This window comes from Andrena cerasifolii, chromosome 9, assembly GCF_050908995.1.
Source record: "Andrena cerasifolii isolate SP2316 chromosome 9, iyAndCera1_principal, whole genome shotgun sequence".
In the NCBI taxonomy this organism is placed as follows: domain Eukaryota; kingdom Metazoa; phylum Arthropoda; class Insecta; order Hymenoptera; family Andrenidae; genus Andrena; species Andrena cerasifolii.
In genome coordinates, this window is record NC_135126.1 from 7,597,245 (window position 1) to 7,616,351 (window position 19,107).

The 19,107-nt window shown below is 45.6% G+C and overlaps 3 protein-coding genes across 4 annotated transcripts; all 3 read right to left on the reverse strand.

The window, feature by feature from the left end:
* Window positions 1–24: 24 nt before the first annotated feature.
* On the reverse strand, window positions 25–6,136 carry LOC143373228 (alkaline phosphatase 4-like). 2 transcript variants are annotated; one of them, XM_076820250.1, is made up of 8 exons: window positions 5,985–6,136; window positions 5,356–5,459; window positions 3,860–4,080; window positions 3,606–3,798; window positions 2,738–2,904; window positions 2,297–2,608; window positions 1,782–2,211; window positions 25–985 (listed from the first exon to the last, which is right to left on the reverse strand). In XM_076820250.1, the coding sequence occupies exons 2-8, from the start codon at window positions 5,438–5,440 to the stop codon at window positions 771–773; spliced, it is 1,623 nt and encodes a 540-aa protein (XP_076676365.1). In that variant the 5' UTR covers window positions 5,441–5,459; window positions 5,985–6,136; the 3' UTR covers window positions 25–770. The 2 variants fall into 2 exon arrangements, with proteins under 2 accessions (XP_076676365.1, XP_076676366.1); XM_076820251.1 differs by having other exon boundaries at window positions 5,356–5,468; window positions 5,993–6,060.
* Window positions 6,137–7,902: 1,766 nt separating this feature from the next.
* Daw (activin beta chain dawdle) lies at window positions 7,903–14,574 on the reverse strand. Its single transcript, XM_076820275.1, has 4 exons — window positions 13,074–14,574; window positions 12,429–12,686; window positions 11,884–12,266; window positions 7,903–11,581 (listed from the first exon to the last, which is right to left on the reverse strand). Exons 1-4 carry the CDS (start codon window positions 13,594–13,596, stop codon window positions 11,414–11,416), a joined length of 1,332 nt encoding a protein of 443 aa, XP_076676390.1. The 5' UTR covers window positions 13,597–14,574; the 3' UTR covers window positions 7,903–11,413.
* A 149-nt stretch (window positions 14,575–14,723) lies between these two features.
* On the reverse strand, window positions 14,724–18,147 carry Ctsl4 (Cathepsin L4). Its single transcript, XM_076820284.1, has 6 exons — window positions 17,733–18,147; window positions 17,387–17,677; window positions 17,108–17,284; window positions 16,673–17,041; window positions 15,701–15,861; window positions 14,724–15,168 (listed from the first exon to the last, which is right to left on the reverse strand). The coding sequence occupies exons 2-6, from the start codon at window positions 17,519–17,521 to the stop codon at window positions 14,973–14,975; spliced, it is 1,038 nt and encodes a 345-aa protein (XP_076676399.1). The 5' UTR covers window positions 17,522–17,677; window positions 17,733–18,147; the 3' UTR covers window positions 14,724–14,972.
* Window positions 18,148–19,107: the final 960 nt, after the last annotated feature.

Sequence of the window (19,107 nt, forward strand, 5' to 3'; positions counted from 1 at the left end):
AGCGAACGGATTACCAACAAAGTGTAACGTGAGAAATGAAAGTTTATTAACTGAGCGATCTTGTCGGAGCTTCTTTGGCATCTTTGTCTGTACATACAGTTGTTCGTTTCTGTACTATACATGTAACCCCGTGCGGAACAGATAGCCACACGTGCGTAGGTATGCGCAGCGCGCACGCACATACACAGATACGTACAGTATACGTATGCACGTGCGTGCAATTATAAATATGCAACAAAACAAATCTAACAGCGATCTAATTGTAAAATGAATCGCGTACATTATTTACAGCGGAACGTTTTAACATCGTACCATCGCACCGTATCGGTGTCTCCTGTTTTCAGACCGTTGAATATTTCTTTACGAAGTCTCGGATGAAGGGGGAGTTTGTTTTATGAAAGGGTTGGATGATGAGGAAAAATGATGAACAACAAAGGTGAGAAAGGAGTCGGCGCGAAACGTCGTTAACCCTTTCGGTGCTGGGAGTATTTCGAAACCGATGAACTGGTGGCCAGAATATAAGCTAAAGGTATTCCGGTACCAATTCACTTCGCATACATACATACTGCTTAGGTGCATATATTGTAGCAGCTTGAGCAAGCACGTGGTTCACTTATGTATGTATGTGCTAAACATAGCATCGAATCATGGCACCGAAAGGGTTAAAAAGGAGGAATGAAAAGGAAGAAAGGCGAAAGTACGGCGAAAGACTGTTGGATATCGTATCGCGGGAGCATGCAATTCCGTTGTCGACATATTGCGATGTGCGACTAAAAGTGGGTGAGCAGAAAAAGAGACGCGAACAGTAAAAGAGAGAGAAGAGGAGAAGCCGGAGATCGATTTACCGAGTTGGTCAGTTCGTAGAAGTAACGATTGTAGGCCTTGTCGCAATGGGACGGCCAGTCTTTGAAGCATGCCGCATACGCTACGACATGAGCGATGTAATTTTGTTCGAAGGTACCACGGATCAAGTGAGAGTAAGGACCTGAAAGAAATAAAAAAACAGCTGATGTTTCCGATTGGGAAGTTAGCGGGCAAAGGGGAGGGTGGAAGTTTGTGGCGTGTGCAACTATTTATGTAGATTAGGGAGGTTCTTATTTTCGAGTTTTGAATTTTCTTCGTGGCACCCTGCAGAATAGTTTCAAATAATAAAAAAAAATCTGTGTAAAGTTTCAGCCAGATCGGATAACGGGAAAAGGTGCTCCTGGGCCCTTGGACATTTAAATAATTATTTTACAGCTTACAAAGTCGATTTTATATGATATCCTCCAAGTTATTGATTAAATTAAAAAATATGTCAAACAAAAGTTATAGATCCGGACAAAGAGCATATTTTATGTTGTATTACTTTTTCTCGTGCGATGAACGGTTTTCGAAAAAAGTCCGGAAAACTAAAAAAACTTTTTTTCTCTCAAATTTTGAAAGTTTAAATCCTTCTCGAACACTTTTTACTTATGAAGGCGAATAAAAAAATGGAATTTTTATTTTCGAGGACTATTTTTTAAACATTTAAAGCGGAACATATACCGAGATATGCCAGAAAGATACAAAAAAAAAATCCATATTTTCAGTCATCCGATGGAGCTCAAACTTTACACAGATTTTTCTTTTATTATTTGGAACTAGTCTGGGGTGCCGCGAAGAAAATCTTGAAAAAAAACTTCACCAAGAGTAAATAAGAGCCACCCTAATGAACATATATGAAACTGTACGAGTACCTATACATATCTAAGTACATGCAGGTATATAAATGTGGTACTCGTACGCAAAAGGTATTATACCTATCGCGTAGACTCCGACGTCTTCGCCGCCGTGCGTTTCGTCCTTCAAGTACATAGCAGCCATGTGCGTGTAAAATGGTTCGTCTCGCGTCTGATCTTGATCGACTGGTATCCACGTTTCGTTAACATTGTTACTGTCGTTACGCCTGTGATGGAAGAAGCCTGGCCCGTTGGCGTAAGTGAGCGTCTCGTAGGGTTTGATGTCCGGATCGTTGTGATTGTTGGCGAAGCCAAGAATATCGTTCCCTCTGTTCGGATAACCGTTCACGGTGAAGGAATGCGAATGATCGGCAGTTATGATTATTAGCGTTTCCTCGAGCTTGACTTGCTGCAAGGCGGCCAGCACCGCTTCTTCCAGTTCCGACACTTCGCGCAACGCCAACTTTGCGTAATTTTTATGATGAGCTATGTCTATCTTGCCACTCTCGACCTGCGTTTCAAACGACGATGTAAAAGCGCAAAGCCAAAAAACCAATTTCTTATACTTTGCCGTACCTACGGTTGCGATTGCTTACCATTAACAGGAAACCATTTTTGTTCTTTCGAAGTAACTTAATGGCCTGTGTTGTCATATTGGCCAAACTTGGCACCTCGTCTGTCTTCAATGCGTGATAAGGAAGATGACTGGCAGCAAAAACTCCGAGAACTTTCGAGGTGTTTGCGATATCGATAGACAGAAGTTGATCAGCGTTCGTCACTACTTTCCCTTGCGGATTCTTTTTTGCCCACACTTGCGCCAAATTTTGTCCGTCTCCTCTGACGCACGTGTCGGGATCTATCGGGTCCATTGGTAAACCCAAATGTTGCGCTCCACCGCCCATAATCACCTTCGGTTCAACGATTAAAAATGAGTTGCAAATCAGTACGTAGATTGATACTAGGTACACGTCGAAAGAACAATTAAAAGGTACAAACGCAGGTATGCGAGAGAAAAAGGCTTAAGAAATAAGCCTTACCTGAAACTTGTTTCCGGGTGCATCTTCGATCAGCTGCCTCGCTATGTCCTTCACGCAGTCTTTGTATCGGTTTGGTATGGCAGTATCGCACTCCCAGTCACGATTATTGGTATGAGCGTATAACCCGGCTGGTGTAGCATGCGTGATCCGAGTTGTGGTAACGAATCCTAAGTTTGTCCAATCAAATTTCACATGTGTATTATGTACATGGATTCGCAACGTTATTTTCTATCGTTTATCCGCTAAGGATCCAAGGATCCGCAAGTAGAATGGGGACAGAACGTCGCGCGACATTTTCGTGTTTTTTATCGCCCGGGCCCTGGAGGAGGTGGGCAATCGTTATCGCATTGGGAACGTTACGAACGTTAAGCCCTAAATAAAGCGGAAGGTCGAGTGGTGACCTCCTATGACGTGTCGTTTTCGTGCTCGATTGCGACAAGGTCCATTCGCTGGGTCCGTGATGCTTAACGGTTAATCATTAAAAGACCAGAAACTAATAACTATTGGCCGTGAGTCGGTGGTTACGGGTTATGGCCTCGTGCGCCCTGCCTTTACCTATGTCCTATGCGTATCGCTTGTTCACGTGCGCGCGCGCGCGCGTGTGTGTGTGTGTGTATGTGAGCGCGTGCGTTGTGTGTGTTTTGCTCTTGTGAGCAATAGCGCGTGTGCGACTTCCCCACTTTTCTCTTTCATCTGATCCCCATCTCCAATCGCTTGTCACGTACCTACATGTATAGTAGGAGGCACATTTGCATCCTTCTTCTGTTGTTTCGAACGAAAAGGTGAAAGGAGAGGAAACGGAACGGAATAGGAAAGAAAAGTGTGAACTGTGGGGTGGAGAGCGTAGTAAATAGGAAACGCCACTTACCGGTGTCCATTCCCGTTTGTTGGGCCCAATCTGCGACGGTCGTTAGCTTACTGGCTTGATCAACACTTTTGTCGCAATGATTGTACGAAGCTTTGGTATCCAATCCTATAACCCTGTAACGACACTTGACTCCAGAAAATATCGCAGTGGCCGTTCCCGCCGAGTCGGGCACCTGCTTGTCGGTGTTGTACGTCTGTATACAGGGATGAATAAGTAGCACACATGTACATGTATCCGTGCGCAATCGGACGTACCTTGGCGAATCCAGTGTTGGGGAACGTCTCGAAAGCCAGTTTATATTCTTCACCGGTGGTACCCTTGCTTTGGCCTTTGAATATACGGCCAGCCGTAACCGTGGATATTCCCATACCATCCCCGATGAATATGATAATGTTCTTTGCCCGATTTTCGTTGTTCCGATAAGCTAGATTCCTTTGTAGATTCTCTTGCCCGGATTTCATCCAAAACGACATGTCTGAGGGCAGATTGAATTTCTCAGAATATGTATGTACCTATCTACATTAGGGTGGCTCTTATTTACTTTTGGTAATAATTTTTTTCAAGTTTTTCTTCGGGGCACCCTCCAGAATAGTTTCAAATAATAATAAAAAATCTGTGTAAAGTTTGAACCCGATCGGATGACTGAAAATATGGAAATTTTTTTTGTATCTTTCTGGCATATCTCGGTATATGTTCCGCTTTAAATGTTTAAAAAATAGTCCTCGAAAATAAAAATTCCATTATTTTTCTTCGCCTTCGTAAATAAAAAGTGTTCGAGAAGGATTTAAACTTTAAAAATTTGAGAGAGAAAAAGTTGTTTTAGTTTTTCGGACTTTTTTCGAAAACCGTTTATCGCACGAGAAAAAGTAATACAACATAAAATATGCTCTTTGTCCGGATCTACAACTTTTGTTTGACATATTTTTTAATTTAACCAATAACTTGGAGGATATTATATAAAATCGAGCTGTTAAATAATTATTCAAATGTTACACAGATTTTTTTTATTATTTGAAACTATTCTGCAGGGTGCCCCGAAGAAAATTGAAAACTCGAAAATAAGAGCCTCCCTAATCTACATACTTGGAATGTATGTAGATAATAACTTACCATCATAATACGTGAGAGTGGTTCGCGTCAAAACTCGTAAACAATCTCTTTTCAACTGTCAAATTTTCGTAAAACGATGTTCCAGATACGGAGGGAAGAATTTAGAGTCAAGACGATACGATACGATACGTTCTTTCGGTTTATCGCTGCTTTCGCAATTACAGATTTCAGTTCAGCAGATAAGAGTAGCGCATAGATTATTATCCTCGTAGACGCGAATTAGTTAGCGTCAATAGATGTTTAGGTCGACTCTTAGTACCTACCTATCCTCAAATTTCCCACTTTTGCAACGATTTTAATCAGCGAAAAAATTTCTTCCCACCTTTTGCTTTTGGTGTGTATTTGTGAGTAACGTTTAACAGTACCTATCTAATATTCAAAGGTAAATAAGACTACGCATGCATCTCCATAATCTCAAACACGTGAAGTACTCGGTGAGATAGGTATCTACTAATTGTCAAACGGTCAATTTTTATCAGTACGCAGTGGGGTGAACGTTTATGAACACGACAAGAAGCGGTGTGTATGCGTGTGTGTGTGTGTATTTGCGCGCGTGTGTCGTATCGAGGGTCCGATATTTTGATTGTAGTAGGTATATACGTAGTGGTTCAGTTGCCCCGATCTACATGATGGCACAAACCTTCGTAATAGATTGAACCTTGAGGAAGAGCGTTGAAACCGGGAAATCCTAGTAGGACGGAAAACAGTGTGGCCAGTAGCTTCATGTTTGTTGAACGTATGGTTCTGTAACAGGTGGAATCAATAGGATTAGGTATACGACACAGTGCCGTAACAGTAATTAGACAAATCTCCGGTAGAGATGCATGTAGTTCAGACGCAATCGAAATAGAAGCGAAAACAGCGACGAGCAATGGGAATCGCAAGACGGTCGTGGCTGGCTAATTCGTTGGCCACAATTTGTATTTTCTTTGATTCGTAAACTCGTTGATTGGTTAATGGGTCCTAAACGAGGGATTGGAAGCGCTCTTTCGACGACGGGAGCCCGGTGCGTGCGGTGGTTGTTCCCGGCGCGGTCCACGCGCGCATCGGACACGACACGCTCGTAGAAAGGGAGATGGGAAAGTTGAAAAGGGAACGAGCAACAGAGCCTGCCAGCGCAAAGGGGAGTAATTCGGGTCAGCCGGCGTGTCAACGAAAATCAGCCGACATTGCGAGCGATATACAGTACGCGGTGAAGATATCATCACGCCCGTGGTTGGATGCCACTCCGACGAAGGGAAAGCGGATAAACTATGAAAATTTACCTACCTACTGAGGCACTGTAACGCGTAAGTAAATGTGGTGGTACGGCGTCAGGCAACGTCCTCGATCCGTGGATGTAAGGTGGTCAAACACGCGTTTCGAATCGAGCCATCCTCTGATTTAAATACCTCGACAGCGGCTACGCGTTTGGGGATGGACGAACAAGGGAAACGCACCGACTCTACCGAACTTGACCGTCCCGGGCGAACTCGAACGAAGCCGAGCCACAGAAACTGGAGGATACGACTGACTGTAAGTAGGAAGCAGGCGAAAACAGAAGCAAAGTGGCCAGGCGAGGTGGTACAGGAAGGATCGTGAGTTGAAACAAAAGCCGTGTCGTATCTCCGTCCGATTCTACCCAACGGTTATTACCCAACCGGATCGTGGTGCCGTATTAACGCTAATACAGCGCCACCGAGGAAGTTTGTCACTTTATATAGCGTTTCAGAGGCCCTGACAGATTGCGCACGAGGTGGAGAGCGTGCAAGGGACACTGAGAGTACGGATTCTCTAGAAGAGATGCGGCTGGGGGAAGAAGGGGAACCCCTCATGCACTGTTAATCCGAGCGTAATTGAGCAGCTCGGTACCATTATGTCTTTATGTACGCGACAGATTAATCCGAACGCGGCTCTTGAAGCGTCTTGCGAGCCGCGAATTCTCGCTCGTCCCGTCTCACCTCTCTAGCCTCTACACCCTCGTCCTCTCTCCTCTTCCTCCTCTTCCTCCACCACCTCTTCCTCCACCGCCTCTGTCCTCCACCACCTCCTCGCCCTAATCCTCTGTCTGCGTGCCCTCCTCCGGTCGAAGGCTCCGGCGCCCTCGAGCACCGTCGCGTCAGTGCCGGAACTCGCAACACTTTTTCCATTCAGCCTCTGGAGCTGTGGATCAGTTTTAACGTTTCAAGGAAACCGGCCAAGGAGCGTCCGAGATTTTTTATTTTACCGTCGAATCTGGGAGCTCGCTTTCAGCGTGGCTGCGGGAATCAAGATCGCGCGATTGTTTTCGCATTCGGTGCAGCATCGCATTGGCCATTCCGAGGGGCGGGAATTTAATACGCGCGCGCGAACGGTGCGTTCGGTTTCGTTCATAATTACGCACGCGCGGGCGCGGGCGCGGGAACACGGACTGTCGTGTCGATATTAACGGAACACGTACAGCGGTGTGTAGGTGAGCGGCAACTTGATCAAACCAATCGCGTGTCTCACAAACAGATAGGCTCTCGAGCCTAGGGGTCCATGCCTGGAGAGGGGCGACAAAAGCTCAGTTCCCGGTTGGCTCGAGATAGCGACGTACGCATGCACGTACACACATGCGTGCATGCATACGTATTTGCTTGATACCGCGGACTCCACGACGCGGACACGTGTAGCATTATTATCTTTATCTTTTTTTTTTATTACCTGCACGGTATGTAATTTCTAAAGTTCTTACGACGGCTGCGTGATCATTGCTAACGATCCATTTACATTGACACAACGCCGTGATCGTTGCCTGATAATCACGGGCATTGCCTCCACTACTCGTCGATTTCACCCGCAACGTATTTGCATTTCACGGCCGACTAGTCTTGTGCCTTCCGCGCTCCTTCTCCGTCTCCCCTCCTTTACGTTTCTACTTACGATTAGTTGTCCGTCTCTTTTATTTGCTACGTCCTCTTAATTCTTAGCTCTTATCTTTTCCGCTTCCTTCCTCACGTGTAGTACTTAATCCTCCACCCGCTGCATAAACATACCTACACCTGCATGCGCGGATTGCCGAAGGAAATGTTGCAGAATTCAACGCACGGGGAACTCGGAAGTCGCAGCAATCGTGTTCATCAATTTGCTCGAAATGATGAACCTGCTGGTGACCTCATGGGCGTCCGCAGGGAGGGAGATGGGGGTAAAGGGGCAGTTGCCCCCCTGGCTTTTGAGAAAAAATCGCTTATTTCTCAAAACTGATCTTTATTAAGTTTATACTAAAGAAGGGAATATTTTGAAATTTTTAATTATATTGGCGCTACAAAATGGGTTAAAAAAGCAAGAGGGGTATATTTTTTTTTATCATCATCCCAAAGTTGCCCCCATCCTGGGAAAAAAGTCTCCGGACGCCCCTGACTGACCTACTACCCCGGGGGTGTTTCTCTACACAACACGTTGCTGTTGGTCATTGACGAGATAGCGTGCCGGCCAATAAATATGTCACTCTTAATACATACCTTACATTACGATTCTTACAATTAATAGAAGCGCGTGACAAATGACGCAGAGAGAATTTCAAGGCATAGCTTTCAGATTGTTTGCAGGCCCCATTCTTCTTTACTGCAACAACTGGATGCGTGTAGCTTCTTTACGCGAATGATTTTTCTGTTTCTCCTTAACGGACGGCTGATCTTGGCCGATGCTTGATAAGATAGGGTATGTTGAAATAACATTTCGGTCTGCGTTTCTGCTATCGGTAGTTTACCGAAGATCGGCGATAAGTTTCTGGCGTGTCAATAAAGCATACTGTTACGTACATATGCGTGTACGTGCACGTGTAAGTAGTATTATAAGTACACGAGACGATGACACGAAACGTGCTACTCTTTTTCCGATTACCACCTGTCAATATAATAATCCAATTAAGTAGGCTTTTGATCCAGTGGTTTCGCCCCGCCCTGCCTGATTGCGAGTATCAGTACCTATTTATTCGGATTTCGAGGATTTCGGCCTATTAAGGATGCATCTAATCGCAATCATCGACTTACAGTCTCTCTGGAACCTTAGAGGGGTAGAATCTTAACCCTTTCACCGCTATTGGCGCCCATGGGCGCCTCACCAAAATCTTTGCCGTGTGTTATGTATATTATTACCTGCATACAGTAGCGGACGAAAGAAAGTTTACAACTTTTAAAATCGCATAACTTTTTTAGAATTGGTCCAAACGACATGAGTATTTTTTTGAGAAGCTAGAAGGATTAGTTTGCTAAGTGGCGTGTTTCGTCGTTTTGAAAAAAAAATTGTCGGAACAGCAAAAAATATAGTAAAGGTCGTTTTTTAAACTTTTCTTGTGAACCTGTAATGAAAATTCAAAAAACTCGTCTGTAGATTGAAGTAAGTTGTATACATGCATGAAGTAAGTTGTAAACTTTCTGTCGTCCGCCACTGTACATATAGCTACTGCCACCTCCGCGTCTGCTATGCACCAAGCACCCCGTAGTGCAACGCGATTACATTACGAGTAATTAAATAAATATGTATGTGCACAGCTAGAGAATACAGCAATGATTAAATATGTGGATATAAGCATGCATCGTTGCAGGGCGCTTACCGAAATGTATAAAGTTAAATATCTGGAAAACTATACAGACCGGTGGGGCGCATTAAAATCTGAGCCGACCACCTGGGACGGTTCCCTTGTTAGAAACTTGATGCACTTACATATGTATGGAAATTCACTGAAAAATGAGGTTGTAGGTATGTACGTCTACGCAAGACTATAATTATATAAATATGTTTGTTTATTTATTTATTGATTTGCGATCTAAAGTCCTACTTAGGCCACTTGTAGATGCCCTGCAAATCATTGTACTTAGATACATACATATGTACATACGATCATTTTACCAGCAACAAAATTGCTTGCTTATTGTCCTAACAATCGTTTTAAATATGTGTTCCCTGTAGATCTCGGAACACTATCATCACATAGAGGAGAAACACGTGAACAGACCACTGCCAGATCAGGGATGAAAAGACTCGTTGCAGAGACCTGGTACTGGCGTGTTTTTCCGTCCAGTTAGTTTACTTATAGAGGAAGTGCAGCATATTTGGAATACTGTTGGTAATTTGCAATATCCGATAAACTACTAACGTTATCAAATTTGTAACACCGTAGATAATAGGGGCTAATGACCTGTTAACTAATCATTTTTGCGGATGAACCGCAATTTTTACCGCCTATTTTCGAGTTAATCTGTAGAATAAGAAAACGTTAATCTGCAAATTTTTTTCAGCAAGTATTCCATCGTTCCAATCACGGCTAAAATATGTGAAAACTTTAGTGGTAAACACTTAATCTACTCGTTTGCATGTTCCTTCTATGGTTCCGTTTCAGTTTTGCGAACTTTCGAGAATACAAAGTGTGACACGAAATTTTAGATTTCAATGCCATGTTGCTAATTCGGAATACCGAAAGTGAAGGTAATTTGGAATATTCCAAAGCTTAGCGATGCTTTCGTTTCACGCGTAACGGCTACCTAAGGTTATTCCTATATTGTGATTTTTCAGCCTGATTACATCATAAAAGAAAATAATTTTATTATCTACAAACTGGCATTTCAAATATACTGCACTTCCTCTATGTTTGGCTGCTACGCGACGCTAGGGGCACCAACGTCTCTAATAGGAAATTTAAGCTTTCGCACAGCTACCCAGCTACCCTGGCCGACAATGGCTCACAATCAGTCCGCTGATATCTAAGTAAGTACGTACATACATACCGCGTACGCTCGGAGCTATATTGGCGAACACACGCGTTGTACATACTTACATTCATACGCTTTTATAGTCATATGAATATACTACATCCAAGTTATCGTTGAACCAGGAATCCGATCTCTTTCCACCCAGAGTCCTTCCGTCAAGTACTATTTAGTTAGGCGTATTTGTGTGGCGCGGTAATTACGTTGATAACGCGGACGTTTAGATAGCGCGAGGCAACGTGCCGCGTCCCACACATCGCTACAGATTATCGCTACTGAACCATGTTGCTTTCATTTTTCCGGTGCAAGTGCAATCTCGTGCTTAATTAATATAATCGATGGACTTTGGATTTGGAACGACACGTTCAGACAGAGCTTTGTTGCGGGATTTGGTTTTTCAGTGTTGCCGCGGTTCTCAACGTGGTTCCAATCGGTTCAACGCTTTCTACGCCCAAATCAACAATAAATAAGTCCTATCAATGAATGCGATAATGCGGTGATTGATTAAATATGTACACATGTACGCAAGTAGGTACATACATGGGAAGGCCAAGTTAAAGGCGCATATCGCATGCAATAAATGCAGCTAGGAAAAAAGAAATACTGTTTCGCTCGTTTGCACGGCTACGCGTACGAACGATGTGACGCATGCATCTTTTTTCGATCGCTTTTGCGTAACTGTGAATGTAAATTATCACCGCTTTGAAGAAGTCGATCGAGGAGAAATTCGTGGCGAAATTTAAGAATATCTGGATGCGCGTGAGTGCGGGGTCGCAAGCGCCAGGATACGAATGATGACGTTTCAATGCAAGCTCCCGCGGTGACGACAAGTTTCTCCATATCCGTGTCTGTGGCGTGATATGGTGAGTAGCGGACATGAGAATGGCCTGCTCCAAAGTGAGTTGAATGCAGAGTAGTAGCTGGAGGAGTCAACTAACGATGAACAACCACGGTTCATCTTCGAAAAGGATGCGGCGCAGTGCCGAATCATCACATGCAACCACAAGCCTCGACTACCATATTGGGCAGTGTCTTTTGCGTAATAGTATTGTTCGAATCGACGTAGAGCAGCTGAATTGGGGACAATTGAGTGGGTGAACAACATGGAACGATCTCACTTCTACGATGCACTGTCTTATCCTTCCTGTCCAGCAACTTCTGCAACAAGAGAAAACAAAAACAATCGACATTAATCGATTGAAAAGGGAAAAGGGAAAAGGGAAAAGGGAAAAGGGAAAGGGGAAAAGGGAAAAGGGAAAAGGGAAAAGGGTAAAGGGAAAAGGGAAAGGGGAAGGGGAAGGGAAAATGGAAAATAGAAAAGGGAAAACGGAAAAGGGAAAAGGGAAAAGGGAAAAGGGAAAAGGGAAAAGGGAAGAGGGAAAAGGGAAAAGGGAAAAGGGAAAAGGGAAAAGGGAAAGGGGAAAGGGGAAAAGGGAAAAGGAAAAAGAAAAAGTGCTCACCCTGATTACGTTGTTATAGGGAGATCCGCTAATGGTTAACGAGGCTGCAGAAGAACACGATCCGCGGCAAAAATATGCGGGATATCCAGTCGGATGAAGAATCCAATCGCTCCAACCGATGTCTTCGAAACTGATGTAGAGCTCGTCCCTGCAGCACTCTTTCATCTCCGGTAGACAATTCGAGTTCCTCTTGGGCCTGTTCTTCTGCGGCAATGGCGAGGTGTGTATCACGAGGAAAGGTTTCAGAGTCTGCTCAACGGACACAGGCGCGGTATTACGGTCGATCGAGCAGGTGCTGCAAGCTATCTGCACCGCCTGGTTCAACCGAACTTCTTCCACCCATTTCTTAAGCGTGAAGCTTACGTCGGTCTTGACCCATCCCTCTGAAACAGTGATCGCTTAACGCTTAACTTTCCTGCACACATAGACTAGAACGCGTCGGCTAAGTTGAGGTTCAGGTAGAACATGATTCTGTCTGGAGAAGCGAAGGAGGCGAAACGAAGGAAAAGGTGTCGCTGTCCGCTGATTCGCGACAAGTTACCCACCTCCGATGTCGGTTTCGAAAATTGCGAGCACAGTGTTCTTTTCGAAGTGTTGGCCTAGGTCCCAGTGGTCAAGTTCGGAGAGCACAAACGTTTGATTCAGGTCGTCGTTTTCGTCGAACTCCTTGTAAAACCAAAGTTGCGCTGACGTCACGTCAACAAACTGCATTTCTTTGGGCAGGTAAAACGTGAAGCATGCCGCAGGACTGAACCCCGTCAAATGGTTCGAACTCTGACGACACTTCTTCGAATCGGTTACACCTGGAATGTTTGTGTTGGCTTTAGTAGACTCACAATCAGATCGCGGCAAGGTTTTCGCATTTTACCACCGTACGAAGCCGAGGAAAGACAGCTGAATCGTCACTGCTTTACATACATACATATTTAGTAGTTTACAGCAATTTGACGACTGACTACATATCTACGGTAAAACGCATTATCGATATACCTATGTAACGCGCAAACGCTCCCGATTATCTTACAGATTCGTAAATGGCGAACCTGCAAATCGCAAGGATCATCCGAAATCCGTTCCTCTGCCAATTGGATTATCAGCTGACAGTGAGGGGCAAGCACCGCGCTCTTCGATCGCTATTCTTATAAACTACAAAGTCTCGCAATGTAAGGGACGACTCCGCAAAGACTAACCTTCGTTTGGGAAAACGACAATCTGATCGGTTTTCCCATAGAAACTGTCGACTGATTTTTCCGGCTCGAGAGGCGCCCCGGGTCGGAGTTCGAGGACACGGCCGTTTATCAGAGGCTTTGGCAAGGTCGAGAGCGGCATCGATATCTCGGGTGGCTTGGAGAGTCGCAGCTTCTTCAGTATTTGTTGCTTGACGTATTCGATCCTCAGCTCGGTCAAAGTCGGGTCGTTCGCTAGCAAAGCGACTTTGTTGTGTGCGCACCCGGCACAATCCTCTTCCTCGATCGAGGAGTAGGGGGAGGAGGAGCCGGAGGCGGAGGGGGAGGAGGAAGAAGCGGGCCGCGAATAAAAACTCCACCAAACGGAAGACAAGGGGTTCGCGGCCTTGGTCCAGATAGCTTCGACCCGATTACCCACCGAAAGAAGGGAAAGAAATAAGAGTTGGTCCAGCAGACGCATCGTTACGATCACTTTTTTCGTCAGCGGTTTGCTTCCCCAGTCGACGGGCTTGTTCCTCAATGACATACGCTTTCAAACGCGTCCGCGGAAGTTAGCCGATCGTGGAACTCCCACAGTGTTTTTTCCATCGGGTCGACGCATCGGTTCTTCTTCTTCTTTCTCCTTAGCGTGAACCTTCGTTGGCATGGAACTGTTCCCGTTAACGCCGGTCCGCCTCTGCCGAGCACAGCTTCGTCTTACTTATCGGCATATTGAGGGCAATTTTTCTGTCGCTGTTTGACCAAGTGGTTGCCGCGATAGGAACAGTACTCGTCGTTTCATCGATCAAACGGCCGGCGCAACTTCTCGCTCGCAACACCAACTATGTGCATACCTACACGTGTATGTATACGTGCACGTAAACTCAACTTTCGTCGGCACTCGTTCCTGTGCTTTCAATCGAGCATTTCCACCGATTCAGCCTCCCAAGCAACTCATCCACAAAGACTGAAGATTCGTCGTTGGGATGGTTTAGTCAGGCATCGGTCGCTTCTCGGTACTGTCTGAACTTTGCTCGACGGGCGGGGGGATACCGCGGATTGGACGGAGACCAATCGTGCTGATATCGGCGGTAGAAACACGCGCCATGTACATGCCATTCTTCGTCGGCTTCTCCGTTTCTGCCGTCCTCCTCGCCTCTTTCACCTACATTCTCGACCAACCGATCCTCCGAGCAATCCCGAATCCGTCGCGCCGCGGCGCATCCCGAACCTTCCCTATTGCCTACATCGCACAGGAACCCCTGCACGTCCCACCTAACGATAAGCCTACGCCAATAATCATTCAAGCTTAATTAGCTAATTACGCTCGCGCAAACACCTTTGCTCGATAAACATGCACCTGTCTACTGTCTACTGTCTGGGGATCGTCCCGCGATAGGATTCATCACCGATGGCTTCGTGGTTGAATCGAAGGCCGACCGAGTCAACTACTTACTTAGGTATCGCTTCCGCGATCGAGTTTTGGTCCGAGACCACATTGTTCAACACTTACGTAGCTGTGTGTGTCAACTCGACTCCATTACGTTTCGCCAGGGTGAGCCTCAGCAAAAACCCGGGGGATAATAGCTTGGAGCTGGAGAAGGCGAAACAGTTAGTTGGAGGAGCAGGAAAGGAGGAAGAAGAATGGGGAGAAAAAAAGAGTCGGAAACAATGTAGATATACATATCTCTATCGTTCTTTTTCTCTCGCATCTCCTTCTCTTTCTCTATCGTTCTGTTTGCTTGCTGGTCGATTTCTTCATCCGCAGCTCTTGGCCAATCATTGGTCAAGAACGTTTCCCAGAACATTTCCATCTCTGGATCGATCAACGGGCAATAGAAAGATACACATAGGTAGTTTCGGAAAGTCCAATGCCACTATCTAATTCCATCTGCGTACGTTTCCACCTTTAATTCAGTTTGATTAAACTTTTGCATATACCGCGTAATTGGCTATGCCGCATCGATTTTTATTTTTAGCCAGACGCATGTAGCCGTGTTCACCCCATCCGTCGCCCCACCAATTTTTCAAAATCCATTCGGTTGGCGTGTATCCGACGATCAGCATAGCGTGATTCACCATGTCCGAGCTACAACGTTCGTCGTCGTACACTCCTTTGCTGTGAACCGAGTTGTTTTGAAAAATTATTAAGTTTCCCCATTAAACCGGAAAGCTGCAGAAGCGGGGGGCGGGCGCGCGCGAGAAAGATCTGTTCGAAAGATCGATTATAAATTTCCAGCTACATATTTCCGTCCCGTGCCCTTTTCAATTAGTAGCTGCGAGTTCAACGACTTTAGCGAGTTCCGCTTCAGGGTCATCGCGTGGACGATGCACCAAAGGTTATCGCCGCAACTGGACCAATTTCTTCGAATATCCGTGAAAGAGGGACGATACGAGTTTTCGTTTTCTCGTTTTTCGCGTAAACATTTACCGAGCACGAGTCGATTGCGTGTTAAAAAATTCTTTCATCCATTTTTCCCACCTTTTCCGCTATTTCGCCTTGTCGCTTATCAAAGCATGCCGGCCAAACGTAAAAAGTACTGATCGACCGAATCTCAATGAATGTTTTTTAAACTTTAAGCGACCCAAAACGGCGTGCGATTGGAATCCGCAGGGGGTAGGCGTGCGGTGATGGGGAGCGGCATACTCACTGATAGAGCTGAAAAGTTTTCGGGCTGGCATTTATGGAAGCCGCTACGGGACCTATGGTCGCTACAGCAGCCTCCAAAGACTTCTCGTCACGCGCTGGCAACACCGCCCACGAAGTAATGTTGACCACGCTCAAGTCCTGATGGAAACGACACGGGCTTTGCTGCTCTCAAAGGAAACATGTCGCCTTGTTTAATCCTTTCTGCCTAATTACCGGGATTCCAGGCGATTCGATGAGTGATATGTATGCAACTCGAAAGCAAAGGGGAAAGCTCGATACCGTGCCACTACTCTTCGACTCTTCCAAACGGATTTCTTTGCGTAACGTTTGTTGACGCTCGCGTGAAAATTTTTGTTCGTTACATCAGCCGCGACTGTGCGCTTAAATCAGCACGCGGAGATAAACGTTACGAAAGAAGGGAAGAGAAATCTGTGGAATAGCGAGGGACTAAGTAAGAGACTAATTGCAAGCGCGTATCAAGAACCTACGTAGGGGAGACCGGGGCAGATTGTAACAAGGGGTAAATTGTAACATAAGTAAAATCTTTTGAACGACAAATCTGGCAACTCACGTATATCAAATGTTTTATAATGATATGTGTTTTCATTTATAGTTTTTAGAAATGTTTATTTCTGTTCATATTTGTATTTAAATAAGTAAAGTAGATGTGTTACAATTTACCCCGGGACTGGGGCACATTGTAACAAAGGTTCAGATTTCTTTAAGATGAAGCTAGATATCTAAGTGTCCAAGATTTTGTCACGTACTTTCACGCAATTAGTCCACCACATATGCAAGTAGTAAATCTCGAGAATTATTTCCTGATTGAGGAAAACACTTTCGAGAAAAAACAGTGAAAACTTTTTTGTTACAATCTGCCCCAATCTCCCCTACCTAAAATTTACAATCACTTCTCGAAACGACCCACGTGCTTAGCTACAGGTAGGTATCTACTAAATAATAAACAGCGTACTTTTCCTTTGTACGGGTACTGAGCTTGAGCCATCAGCCCTTTTGCCTTCTCCAGATATCTCAGCGTATTCCTCAGAGATCCGCCGGCACAACCTAAATTACCAGTGGACGCGCTGCAATCGATCAACTGCTGCTCACTCAAGGGGATCAACATGCCGGTTTCTTTGAAGATTTGCCCCTGAATGCTTTCAGCGATCGAATAAGCGTAACAGCTGCCGCAATCCTTTTGGTTCTGCGCCGGAGTATTAAATCCTTTTTGGCGCCAGTCGACTTGCGGTGGAAGGTGGCCTCGTGCCTCGTGCGACCCCCATGCCGCCCCCACTATCGACTCCTTCGACACGTGACGCTTGCTGCTCGGGATCAGTTTCACCTGGATACAAAACATGACAATAAACCACTCCCTTTCGCGATTCGATAGATAGGTATATGGACGAACCATGTCCCGAACGTATTGTCTAGTTCCGAGATCCGCAATATGATTGTCTCGTAGCGTATAATTGTGATGGCCCGCAGCTGCCATCAAGTTGTGTTTATAAATCATCACTAGATTTTCTTCCCAAGTCAACCTTCTAGCACTCTCCACGTTTCCGAAGTAACTCTTATTATAACGAGCCTGCAGGAACAAGAATTACAGAACGAATACCTAATGATCGAGAAACCTTTAATACCTATCTAACGTTGAAGCCGTTGAAGGAGAAATATCTGATATACACACCTTGTATGCGTCCCAGTATTCGTCCAGCTTTTCTGATATTTCCGGGGGGAATCGTTTCTCCTTATCGAACACTTGAATGCCGTTAGCCCATGCCATTAGCGACAACAACGCAAAATGACAAAGCCGACGATCCATCGCGAATAAGATCAGATCGTATTGTGTCGTATCGAAGTGAATTGAACCGAATCGAATCGTGTCGAATCGAGTCAAGTCAGTGGAGTCGAGTCGAGTCGAATTGCTCTTCGCTCCGAAAGACCAAAACTCGATCGACTGCCACGAAATGAGGGCCTACTCATTCGTACGGTACGACCATCGGATCGGTCTGTGTAAAACGTGGCCGTTCCACTTTTCCCGTACCATGGCGCATCGAATTCCGACGACAGCAGTTTTCTAAATTTTGCGAGTAAGCACCAACTGGCTTGGCGAGTAAAACAACAAACACTGCGAAACTTTCGTCATCGCCGATGACGAATCTGCTACCGGAATGTGGACGCATAATGCCTGCTATAATTTACATAAAAGAGAGTACCGCGTAGAACACCGACGACGTTTCAATGTTTGGCAGAAAAGTGATGGGGTGCAAGTGGATAGCACAGGCGTGAATGGAATGGAAAAAGCGTAGTGATAAGGCAACTCGCTGCAATCGGTGCTACATAGTGGCACCGTGTCCCCCCGCAATGCGACAAACACGGCATATGTATGTGCTGCAGTTCGAAAGAATAGAAACAAGAGTACATAGAACGAAATTTTCACGGTAAGAGTTAACAGTCGAGAAAGGTGTTGAGAATAGAGATTGGAGCAGGCACAGCGCGCTTGCACTTCCCTGTGAATAGAGATGGTGGATCTCGATCGAATGGAAAGATTGAAGAGTCGACCGTGAGATGGCTATACTAGTTAGGAATCGCAGCGTGGTGAAAAAGACGGAGCAGCGCCTGGTAAGCGTAAGCACGCGTTCGGCCTCGTGATAGCGCACCCACTCGCGCGCTTTACACGCTCCTTATGTTTCTCATTTCTCGTTTTTCCCTATCCCTCGCGAGTCCCTAGCTGCAGCGGTAGCAGTAGCCGAACATATCTCGATGATAAAACAATGTGAGCGTAATCTGAATTTGTGGTGCGTTCACGCATCCTCCATTTTTTTTTTACGGTTGCTCGTTCGTTTCTCGAATAAATAGCTTCTTTTCCGAAACCGCCGAAAATATAAATAAAGACGTATGTACACGTATTTCATGCACACGAAATTTGTAAATTCAACGCGTATGTCCGTGTCGGCTAATAAACCGTGCGGGCATCGTTCGAGTGAGTACTGTAAGTACACGTTTCTCGTTTGTCAGCTTTCTCCTGTGTGTCGTCAACGTCAGAGGATGGGGGTAACAGGCAGAAGATTGCGGATGTTCATTCGCGAGGAACCTGTGATCTACTCGTCTTCTATCTCCTTGACAAAACGCTCGTCGAGCATCGTGCAAGGAGCAGCGTGCATCTGTCGATTGGTCAAGTGCTACGACTTACGAGGTCTTGTGCGTTCGTACGTTCGTGCGTTCGTGCGCCCGTGCGTCCGTGCATTCGTACGTTCGTTCGTCCAGCTGTATATGTATTCCTACCCAGTTGCCCGGTTCGTAGCTCTCGCGTCCCCCCGTCTCCCGTCACCCGTTTCCCATCCCTCGTCCCTGGTCCCCCGTCCCCGTCCGCAGTCTCTGGTCCGATTATCATTGGCCACGCGCGGC

Excerpts from the sequence above, each read along its gene's own strand:
- LOC143373228 (XM_076820250.1), bottom strand. The coding sequence starts at position 5,440 with ATGAAGCTACTGGCCACACTGTTTTCCGTCCTACTAGGATTTCCCGGT. Across the intron at positions 2,905-3,605 it reads ACAAACGGGAATGGACACCG|GATTCGTTACCACAACTCGG; the intron begins GTAAGTGGCGTT and ends GGACAAACTTAG. Across the intron at positions 2,212-2,296 it reads AAAATGGTTTCCTGTTAATG|GTCGAGAGTGGCAAGATAGA; the intron begins GTAAGCAATCGC and ends TTTGAAACGCAG.
- Daw (XM_076820275.1), bottom strand. The coding sequence starts at position 13,596 with ATGTCATTGAGGAACAAGCCCGTCGACTGGGGAAGCAAACCGCTGACG. Across the intron at positions 12,687-13,073 it reads TGTCGTTTTCCCAAACGAAG|GTGTAACCGATTCGAAGAAG; the intron begins GTTAGTCTTTGC and ends CAAACATTCCAG. Across the intron at positions 11,582-11,883 it reads CCTATAACAACGTAATCAGG|AAGTTGCTGGACAGGAAGGA; the intron begins GTGAGCACTTTT and ends CTCTTGTTGCAG.
- Ctsl4 (XM_076820284.1), bottom strand. The coding sequence starts at position 17,521 with ATGGATCGTCGGCTTTGTCATTTTGCGTTGTTGTCGCTAATGGCATGG. Across the intron at positions 15,862-16,672 it reads AGTACCCGTACAAAGGAAAA|CAAAGCCCGTGTCGTTTCCA; the intron begins GTACGCTGTTTA and ends CTTTGAGAGCAG. Across the intron at positions 15,169-15,700 it reads AAAACTTTTCAGCTCTATCA|CAAAGGAGTGTACGACGACG; the intron begins GTGAGTATGCCG and ends CTCGGTTCACAG.